Below are 11,407 nucleotides of genomic sequence, written 5' to 3'. Positions count from 1 at the left end.
TGTGCTGCTTTCCACTCAGCCTGACATCAGAATCCCAGATTATCTGAGAGCAGACAAAATCCACAAACAGCAGCAAGCAGCTAGAAAATACAAGTGAGGAAACATCCTCCTCTGTTGGCTAAAAATACTTCCTACAAACGCTTAGGAACAAGGTTCACAGCATCTCAGTCAGGCTTGTCTAAGAACTGTGTATGCTTGAAAAAAGAGGTGAGCAAAAACGTAAGTAAATGATGAACACCAAACATTTCTGGATGGAAAGCTCAATTTTTAATGTCAATTTTAAATTACCTTTTAAATGTAAAGCACTACTTAAAACATTCCAACAGGATTTTATATGAGAGTTCATAACATTGAAATGGCAAAGACTTGATAAAAGAAATGATTAAGTATATCAGCAGAACAATGTATTAAGAGTCAAATTATTTTCATATCTATAAATGATTATAAGTTTGTGAGTGAAAGTGAAGTGTAAAATTATCCATAATTATAGGTCAAAACAATATGGGAATCCTCATTTGTGTAGAAACTAAGGAATCCCTGGAAAGTTCTATTTCAGCAGATGGCAGATGACATAAAGATCACTACGTTAATATGCCTTCATCAGTGAGATTTTGCAATATGGTGCAGTGACAGTCAAAGACAGAGTGTATAATTTGATGGATTTCCTGCAGAAGGTGCTTTCTTAGGATTCTGTGTGCTGAACTTAATTTGATATTTCATTGATATCCCAGAGGAACTGCAATGGAAAGTCCTTCATCTGCTCTTGGAAAATCTTGTCAAATCTTTCATTCTGCTCAACAGTCATATGATTTTTCCAGTCTCCAATGGTTCCTGGTAGAAAATCATAGAGAAATAGCTTAGGTGAAGTTTGTGGTGGGGTGGGAAAAAAACAAGCATCTAATTCAGTGTTGGGAGAAACATTTCACCCACTTTTGTTTTGCTGCCCACGAAGCTCCTCGTCAGTCCTCCACCTGGCTAAGACCCTTCAATCTCCTACTTCATGGCAAAAAGGTAAACACACTCATCATTGTAATTGTACTAGAAATAGAGACAATCACCACCCACCTTCTCAGGATTAGCCTGGGAAATTGTAAATTATCATTGTTATTACAACTTGGTCACTAATTTGTTTCAGGGTCATGCCAGTTACCGTATTGTGGAGAAGACTCATGAAAATTCTACAAGATCAGACATCACTGAGATAATACTTAGGAGCACATGGTTGCTCAGGAAGGTTATATGGTTCATGACAGAGCTGAAATTAGTCCACCTTTATCCCGTTTAAATCTGAAATGATCTCAAAATAAATTGAAAAGGATACATAGCTGGTGTGTGGACAGAAACTGATAGAAAGACAGGCACGAAAAGAAGTACTGATTTGAAAACCATGCTGAACTGCAGACACACTGAGAACTGAAACACACAAGGGAGGCTGAAGGAACCACACAGACACCTCCTGTGGGAGTTAAAGCCCAAGCCCAGACGGTCACGTAGACAAAATCAAGGAGAGACTGTGTCTCTGCAAGTAAGTACAGGGCTCATTTCCACAAAGAACTTTGCTCACTCTTAGTTTTCTTATATCCATTTCTGTCTCTCCTTGTCAGGGTTTGCTAAAGACACAGAAACACAGAAAACTGTCTCCTTTCAAATATAAAATGCAAATGGCTCATGGAGCTGGACCACAGGATCTGGAGACATTAGGGTGTGGTGGGACTAATGAAAGTGGGCATGTCCCTCCTTCGGTCAGCTCAGTGTTACCAGTGCTGAAGATATTATAAGAGAGGGAGAATAGATAAACCTAAGAGAAGGGCTCTTAAGAAGACAGGAGCGTGGCCTACAGACATATGAAAAAATGCTCATCATCATTAATCATCAGAGAAATGCAAGTCAAAACTACTTGGAGATATCATCTAACTCCAGTAAGATTAGCCCACACCACAAAATCCCAAAACCAGAGATGCTGGCATGGATGTGGAGAAAAGGGAACACTTCTACACTGCTGGTGGGAATGCAAACTCATATGTCCCTTCTGGAAAGATGTTTGGAGAATACTTAGAGAACTAAAAATAGACCTGCCATTTGATCCTACAATTCCTCTATTAGGTATATATCCAGAAGATCAAAAATCACATTGCAACAAAGATATTTGTACCAGAATGTTTATTGCAGCCCGATTCATAATTGCTAAATCATGGAAGAAGCCCAAGTACTCACTGATGCATGAATGGATCGATAAATGTGGTATATGTTTATGATGGAATATTATGAAGCCATAAAGAAAGATGGAGACTTTACCTCCTTCATGTTTACATGAATGGAGCTGGAACATATTCTTCTTAGCAAAGTATCTTAAGAATGGAAGAAAAAGTATCCAATGTACTCAGCCCTACTATGAAACTAATTTATAGCTTTTATATGAAAGCTATAGCTCAATTATAGCCCAAGAATATGGGGACGGGGGAGAGGGAGGGAGTGGCATGGGGGAGGATGAGTGGAGGAGGGTGATTGGTGGGACCACACCTATGGTCCATCTTACAAGGGTATATGTGAATCTTTCTAAATGTACAATATAAATGTCTTAACAATAACTGGGAAAATGCCATGAAGGCTATGTTGACCAGTTTGGTGAAAATATTTCAAATTGTGTGTAAAACCAGCACACTATATCCCGTGACTGCATTAATGTACACAGGTATGATTTAATTAAAAAAAAAAAACCTAAGAGAAGGAAAGGAATTGCCAATTTAGAGAAATACAAAGCCAATGTTTATTGCTTCTTGATATAAAGTGTATAACTCTATGAAATTGAAACCTATATCCTTAATTCTGCACAATACTAAGTTGGCAAACATGAAATATAATTTTGAATATTTGTGTAATTATAATATTTTAACATTAAATTTTTATATTTTTCTGATAAATATTCCTTTTTTTTTTAGTGTTTGAAGCAGATTACATTGATAGCATTGGTTAGGTAAACTTCCTCTTATCATTGTGTCCCTCCCCCAAAAGGTGTGTCACACACTGTGACCCCCCACAACCTCCCTCCTTCTGTCTCTCTTCTCTCCTCTTGTCCCTTTGATCACCCAGTACTAGGTCATTAATTGTCCTCATATCAGAATTCAGTATTTTAACATCTTTTCTTTTTTTTTTTGAGACCGAGTCTTACTTTATCACCCTGGGTTGAGTGCTGTGGTGTCACAGCTCACAGCAACTCCCAACTCCTGGGCTTAGGCAATTCTCTTGCCTCAGCCTCCCAGGTAGCTGGGACTATAGGCACTTGCCACAACACTGGGTTATTTTTTTGTTGCAATTCGGCCAGGGCTGCGTTCGAACCCACCACCCTTGGTATATGGGGCTGGCGCCCTACCCACTGAGCCATAGGCACTGCCCAACATTTTTAAATCTAACAATTGGATAAAGAATCTATGCATTTTAAAACTCATTCACCAGAGGCCAAATAAATAAAATAGAACTATAAATTTATTTAAAGTGGGATCCCAATTTAATAAAAGACTTGTAATAGTCCATTCAGATAATACCAGATCCAATGTGTGTCATTGACTGACCCCTGTCAGAGAAGCAGGATGAATCAGGGAGATGCCAGAGTGGCCCGTGATGGCTAACGGGCTTGTCACTGCTTCACTGTCAGGTGCTGGGCCTTATTTAGGAGGGGAATGCCTCCAACATGAAGTGAGCACCTATTTGGTGGCAGACAGACACTGTGCTTGGCATTGGTAGATTTTCACAGGTCATTCAAAGACCTTGTGATGTCAGGGTACTCATTACATTCCCCGTAAGACCCAGATAAGAAAGTTTCATGGAGAGCCCCAAGCAGAAAGCATGGAAAAGAAACCCGTAGAGAAGTGAAGAGGCCCAGGAGGGCTTCAGTGTGTGAAACTTGGGGAGGAAAATACAATTAGCTTCATCTGCACCACAGTGAAAAGTACTGCATTCAGTGCCTTACTGCTGACCTTTACCTTTGCGAAGGAAATGGCCTTCTCTTCTAGTTACCCCAACCCGGGTGTTTAGGACATTTTCATAATTTGCTAGTGGGTCATCCTTCATGCTCTCAAATGTGGCCTGTCTCACCACATCATCCACGGCCTCCCCACTCAGATCTTTCCCCAGAAATTTGCAGAGTTTTAACACAGAACTTCTGAGATCCTGAAACAAATCACAGTATAATAAGTGATGCACGTTGTTGCAGAGGTGACACAGGCAAGGGTCGCAGGTAAGCATTACTGTGGTTGTGAAAAATGTAGGTGCTTCTGCTGGTCATAAATTCTTAGTTGGACAGTGTGACCTGACTTTCTTATTCCTTGCTGACAAATCATTCAAGTGCCTGCTGTTTGAGAGCTCAATTCACTAATTGTACATTTGTCACTGTCTCTGTGTTCATGGCAAACCCGTGGGGTGTTCCTGCTGTCTGTCAGGCACTGGCCTGGGTGATGGTGCAAGTGAACACAGGGATAGAAGGAAATCAGTGTTGGGAGTTGAGTCCAGGGATCCAGGGCAAGACAGTTGTTGTCCAAGAAATTTACAGAAAAGAAGAGAAATGTAAGGGTGTGGGGCAGGACACAGATATAAATGGGTTCTTATCTAACAAAAACAATCAGTGTAACTTGGTTCTGTGTACCCTCAATGAATCCCCAACAATTAAAAAAAATAAGAGAAATTTATTTGAGGTCTTGAAGGAAAAATAAGAATTTCCCAGGTAGACAACACTGGAGATGTGCAGTCTGAGCACAAGGGAACAGTGCACAGTAGGACAGTTGTGTGGCATCATGAGCTACGAGGCCTCAGGAAAGTCAGAAACTTGGCATCCTTGGGGCTTGGTGGAAACAGGCCTGGATGAGAAAGGAGGAGACAGGACTGGAGAGAGAAGGGCCAGATGTAAGGAGGGCTGCAACTTGGCACATGGACCCGCACATCGGATCCTATCTTGGTCATTCAAACAGAAAGAGGAAGTCAACTAGAGGCCTCTGAGACTGATTTTCCTTCTGGAGGGAAGGTGGGAACAGAGCGGGGGAAAAGCCCTTTTGGTCCAGTCCCTCTCTTCCTGCATTAGGTGCTTCCCGGGAGGACGTGAGTTTGGAGCCCTGACGACCATCCTACAATCATGAGGAGAGACCTCACTGACACAGCAAGTGGGACGAAGGGGGAAGGTGGGAAATGCTGGAGACCTTCCTGACGTCCCTGAGCTGTCACGCCCCGCCTGGGGACAGCCTGCTCTGCATTTCAGTGATGAACAGCAGATATCTTGTGTTTCAAGCCATTTATAGTTGACTATTCCTGGGAAGAACATTCTCCCAGTGAAACACAGATGTTTCTTGTTTGTTTAGACACATTCGTTTTTCATTTGGAAACGGCTGGCTTTTAATAGATTATGCTGAGATACCTGCTCTTCTCCCTACAATGATTTCCTTTAATTTATCAGGTAATGCTTAAGGGGCAATAATGCAGAGAAAATTTTCCCAAGAACTGATCCTATTGTGATGAATATAAAATATACAATTCTAAAAGAATTAATAAATGGGCAGCACCTGTTGCTCAGTGGGCAGGGTGCCGGCCACATACACCGAAGCTGGTGGGTTTGAACTTGGGCCAGCTAAAATCAACAATGACAACTACAACAAAAAAATAGCCAGATGTTGTGGCAGGTGCCTGTAGTCCCAGCTACTTGGGAGGCTGAGGCAAAGAATTGCTTAAGCCCAAGAGTTTGAGGTTGCAGTTAGCTGTGATGCCATGGCACTCTACCAAAGGGTGGCACAGTGAGACTCTGTCTCGAGAAAGAAAAAAAGAATTAGTAAATGTACAAAATGTAATTAATACTGAATGACTTTGAGAGGTTAATAATCTAAATTTAAAAAAATGAAACTTATGCAGGCCTATAAACACACAGAAACAATCCCTCAAAACTAACATTTTTTTAAAGGAAAGTTTATATCATTAATTATAAATGAAAAAGAGATACAGCCATGATACTAAAGAAAAAAAAATCCCATGTGAAACTTAGTCTTGGATCTCAAATTCCAGATTGTTCTGTAGGTGTTGGGGGCATGAAATACACGTGCATTAGCCCAGGGTGGGTTAGAACTTAGATCCGATCACAAACGCCAGCTTCTCTCACCTTCTTCATCTCTTCGTACGCCATGAACTGAATATTGAAGTGGCTTCTGTGCTCGTACCAGCCTCTGATATGGTCAAACCAAAGGCTTCCCATCACTGTGAAAAGAAGAGATGAGTGATTAGGTAAATACATTGAGAGGGTTGAACAGGTTATCAGTTGTGCAAGGCCTTAGTAGCCACAAAGGAAAGAGACTTCTGTTGTTGATTTCCAGATTTTCCTTGTCACAGGGAACACATATACATGTTACATGGGAAAAGCAAATACCTGTCACCAGGAAAAAATTACACAAATTTAAAGACAATTTAGTCTTTACAAGGGGCCTTTGTATGACCAGAAAAGCAACCTAAAGTGGGGTGAGGTAGGACCACAAAAGGAGAAAAGTTAGGGGAATGATTCCTCTCCCTCCTTCTCCACACACAGCCATTTCCCTCTTCATGAGCCACCACAGGGTTGCAGAGGAGTCACGACCACTCTGCACAGTGGGTCTGAGCCTGAGCTTAGCCTCCCTCAGTGAGATCCTCCTTTGTGTCTCAGCAGGCCTTGCTCCTTTGCACCCAGCTACCTTGGATCCTTAGGAAAGAATGTGGATGGAAACTTTCTTTTTTCTTTCTTTCTTTCTTTCTTTTTTCTTTCTTTCTTTCTTATTAATTGATAGCTGTATACATTTATGCATGCATGGGGTACAGTGTAGTGTTTTCATACACAATTTGAAATACTTTCATCAAGCTGGTTCACATAGCTTTTATGTCATTTGCTTTGTCATTGTGTCAAAACAGTTATATTCTAGTTCTAGAAAAGTTCACTTGTACCCTTGTTAGACAGATATATAGGTGATCTTTCCGGGCACCCTCCCACCACCCAGCCGCCCTTCTCCCCTTCCCTTCTCCACCCCCTCCTCATATTCTTGAGCTAGAATTAAGTTGTATCTTTCATTTGAGAGCTATAAATTAGTTTCATAAAAGGGATGTGTACATTGGATACTTTCAAACAGCCGCCTCTGGGAGGTGCCCCATCAATATGCAATGTCAGAGCACCACCAACTGTGATCTCAACTTAACCTCCCTTCTAAGCTGAGCTAGAACAGACCCGTGTGGACTAATCTGTTCAGACTCTTTTCATGGTTCATTAATTTTGTAGTCTAGAGGAATTTGCATGAATGACAGGACATGGTCAACCAACCCAATCTTACCAGTTGACTTGATAAATTGACCCTCATTCTACTCTATTTCACCACCTTCTTTTCCTCACTCCTACTTCATAAAGCTAAACTACTCACCCAGCACAGCAAATTTAGAATTTGTTTAGTAATATCAGTTACCTTTTCCTTCTAAAAATTGTTTCATAAACTCCTCAATGGTATCTGCAGCTTTAAATATTGGAAGCATGTTTACAAAGTAAAAATATGAGCACATAACATCCTTAGGGTTTCTGTATACGTATATAATCTGCAAAGAAAGAAAGGAATTATTGTTTGGGATGCTTTAATTTACCATCGTTTCATCAGAATACATTCCAGTAGGATTAGACTCATTTTATTAAGTTTCAACAATACCCTGCACATTCTCAGGCCTCTCCTTCATTTTTAGCATTTCCTCTTCATGCTTGGCTTAGTGAGTGTTAATTGTCCTAAAAGACAGATGTCCCATGTTATTGCTTCTTAACTCCCACTTCATTCTCTTGCCCTGAAATCAACTAACTTGCCAATGCATGTTAAAGTGCTTCATAAACAATGTAAATTTCTGAGAATAGGAATAATTTACTAAAATTGTTTCAAATTATATTATAAAATGTATCATTTTGATATCCTCATTGAGCTCCCTGAGAAAAGCACAAGTACTTGGTACACAGAAGTTACTTCTTAAGTACTTTTTGCAGCGACACTATCAAGAAATAGATAATTCGATGTTTTTAATCTTTTTGTCTGGATTTCTTTTTAGGCTAGTCAAGTGAAACAGTGGAACTGGAGAAGGAACATGAAAATCCTTAGCGGAATTAGATCACTCAGACCAGCCCAGAGAATTTTTTAAATTGTCTCTTATAATGAAGTAGAATTAATTATTTCCAAGCAACATAAGTAATCCAATCATATTGCAATACTAAAGATCATCAATATCTACTCTGGACCACATCTAAGTGGCTCATCCTATGTCTGTACAAAATATTCAGGGACTCTAGATAAAGTTGTAGGTCCTATATGTTTGTTGTTAAATGAAATGCATAACTACACTTGCGCCTGTTGAAAAACTTCCAACTCACGGTGGAGAGAAGCTTTCATCCACTTGCCATCTCCCTATGTACTGCCTGGACCTAGCCCTCGTGCTGTGAGTGATATAATAAATCTGAGTGCATCTGAGGGTCTATTCATCCATGCGTGCTCTCCAAATGCAATGGAAGGAGATTCCTTCAGTCATAGGATATCAACAGTGGTTTACGTCTTTGAAAAGAAATGAATGCTCCCCTTGGACTTGAGAAAAAAAGAGGTCCGTTTCCATCCCCTGTAGCAATTCTTTGAGTCTGACAATGACATTGCATCATCCATCCACTTGTTTATGTAAAAATGACACACATAAAAATGATATCACTGAGTTACTTGGGACCCTCTTAGGTAGACAATGACACTTGCTGTTCATCAGGGAAACTGGGAAGAGGAGAGCCTTGAGGAAAACATAAAAAGTACGATTTGGACATTTAAAATTCGAGATAGTTTTTAGATATATAATTGAATATATTAAATCCTTTCTGTCGGTAGAAAGATCGTATTTAACATGGTGTGATTGGGCAACATTACCTAGGGCCTACTACAGAGGGAAGGGAGGAGAAGCAGAATTCAAACAAGCGGGACTTGTCAGCACTGGGACACTGGACGCTGGGGAGACAAGACCACCTCAGCAGGCTATTGTCAGTTAGAGGAAACAGCAAAGAACATTTTGTGAGTAGAAAGGGTATCTATTTTCTCACGGGAAAGCCCGCGATTAGAGTGGAGCAGGTTTGGCTAACTCATCATCCCAGTGTTGTCTTGGAGGATTCAGGCAGGTCTCCTCAAACCATGGCCCATGGGCCACATGCGGCCCGCCAAGGACATTTAGCTGGCCCGCCAGGTGTTTTTGCCACCAGTGCCTGTCCTGCTTAGCTGCTGCCTGTCCTTTTAAACTACAGTACAGCCCTCCATGAGTCTGAGGGACAGTGAACTTGCCCCCTGTTTAAAAAGTTTGAGGACCCCTTATTCAGAGTCTTGTAGCTTTTCTCCTCTGACAAACTAACTCTCCTCCATCTCCATATGGCTTCTCTTTCTTCCCCAGAGCCTATTTAAAGACTGGAGAGACTTCCCCTAGTAGATCCTTGGTAAATGTCTTTTTCTGTGTCATTGGCCAGAACTATGTTACAGTGGGAACACCCCAGAAGGAGTAAAAAGAAAACGGAGTAGCAGCCACATAACCAACCAGGGTCCAGAAGTCACGGTTTAAGTTAAGGTGATTCCTTTACTCATTTATTCATTCAATTGAACTGCCCCCAGGCACTGTTCCACACACTCTGAGCAGTGGAGAACAGACCTCTAGCTCTGTCATGAAGGTTCTAAGTTCTGGCCAGGAAGATTGAAAGTAAATGTACAGACAAATATATATTATGTCACATGGCAGTCATTGTTGTCTATATAGGGAGGTATGTTACAGAAGAGGGTGGCTGAGGTGGGTGGAGGGAAAGATCACAGAAGTCTAAGAAATCAACACCAGGAGGATTGGTAGGGCCTCCTGGGTGAGCCAAATATGGAGCCTGCTCTATACACCTTAAGGAAAGCCTAATTCCAGATAGGAGGGTGTTCTAGAGTGATGTGTTTGAGTACGTATGTATGACTGTTAATGTTTTAATTAGTTCTACGACTTATACAATGGGGAAAGAGACAAGGTGAAAAATAAAATTCAAACATTATAAGAACTCAAATGCCCACTGAAAATGTAAGTATGTAAAATACATTCAATTTCAGATGTTGCTGTTTCCTGAGAGCTCAAGCCGTGTGGTGTCAATGTAAGCAGGCACAATGAAGCATGGAAGGGAGCAGTTCTTTCTCAGCAGTAACAGTATCTCTATTCCTTACTTTGGCTTTTTTGTTCTTCAGCCCTCTTGGAACCAAGTAGTATGGGAGGTGGGTAGTGAAGAGACGAGGAGATGGACTTTCATCAAAATCCAGTTTTTCAAACATGTACTCAAAATAGGGGACTCGATCTGCAGTTTCCAGATGTTCAGTTCTTTTGCGATGTTCTTCAAAGTAAATCAAGCTTAATATCTGCTGACACCAGATGGTTCCTATAAAAGAGACAATTTTGTTTTTAATAATGCATGGATTTCATAAAAATATGTGTGATCACTTTTTAAATCAAATAAAGTTTGTTTTCACAATAGCTATAATAATAATTTCATTTGCATGGACTTCTCTTCATTATAAATGATGGGCAAAGAGCAATAAATATTGCTTTTAGTTTTCCTTTTAAGGAGATATTTCATGACAAACTCCATGGGTGTTCTTCACAGAGATTCCTTCTTTTTTGCATTCTTTTGCTTCTTACATGGTACTTTTCAAATTACTTTCTATGCTACATCTATAAGTTTTTTTCTCAGCCCTATTCCTACAACATTAGCTACTATGAGCACAGAAGGAACTTCCATTGAAGAAGTAACTTTTGTGTTTTTTCATGTTACCATCGATTCCCGCTTAAGGACATAGTGTTTAATAAGTAGCTACAAAAGAATCTTTCACAACTACATTTAAATAGAAATTTAATAACTCAAGTTTGACCTTTGGCTCTTGGTGGGATTTGAAAAAAATAATTTGGATTAATTGCAATTACAGTGGACATTTGTGATTAAATGTGTATAATTCCCTTTTTAGTTTTCTTATACTTCTTGTGCATGATTAATATATCCTAAGATTTAAAACACTTCTTGTATAAAGATAGTGCTTCTGCTGATTTCAGTCCAAACGTGTTGAAAAGATTTACTCCACCACAAAGTCACAAGTCCCAAAGGCATATCAATCAGATTCCTAAGTATTTATGCACTCAACATTAACAACCCCAGATTTACAAAATGAACTCTTCTTGAGTTCATTGAAGTACTTGAACAATATGATAAACCACAACACTATAAGAGACTTCAAAATGCACTAATGAAACTGGATAGATCGGCTAGGCGCCTGTGGCTCAAGTGGCTAAGGCGCCAGCCACATACACCTAAGGTGGCGGGTTCGAATCCAGCCCAGACCCGCCAAACAACAATGAC

The 11,407-nt window shown here is 40.3% G+C and overlaps 1 protein-coding gene across 1 annotated transcript in view; it reads right to left on the bottom strand.

Annotated features, from left to right (window-relative positions):
- Positions 1-703: 703 nt before the first annotated feature.
- Positions 704-11,407, bottom strand: part of LOC111724804 (amine sulfotransferase-like) — a 16,112-nt gene continuing 5,408 nt past the window's right edge. Inside the window, exons 2-6 of the mRNA XM_023512350.1 lie at positions 10,227-10,435; positions 7,452-7,578; positions 6,134-6,228; positions 3,981-4,167; positions 704-831 (exon numbers count right to left, since the gene is read on the bottom strand). Of these exons, the coding sequence (XP_023368118.1) occupies positions 704-831; positions 3,981-4,167; positions 6,134-6,228; positions 7,452-7,578; positions 10,227-10,435 (746 nt within the window). The remainder of the gene's footprint in view (positions 832-3,980; positions 4,168-6,133; positions 6,229-7,451; positions 7,579-10,226; positions 10,436-11,407) is intronic.

Source organism: Otolemur garnettii, unplaced genomic scaffold, assembly GCF_000181295.1.
Source record: "Otolemur garnettii isolate 467f Iridium unplaced genomic scaffold, OtoGar3 scaffold00002, whole genome shotgun sequence".
Classification (NCBI taxonomy): Eukaryota; Metazoa; Chordata; class Mammalia; order Primates; family Galagidae; genus Otolemur; species Otolemur garnettii.
This window is presented reverse-complemented; position numbering and strand designations above follow the sequence as displayed.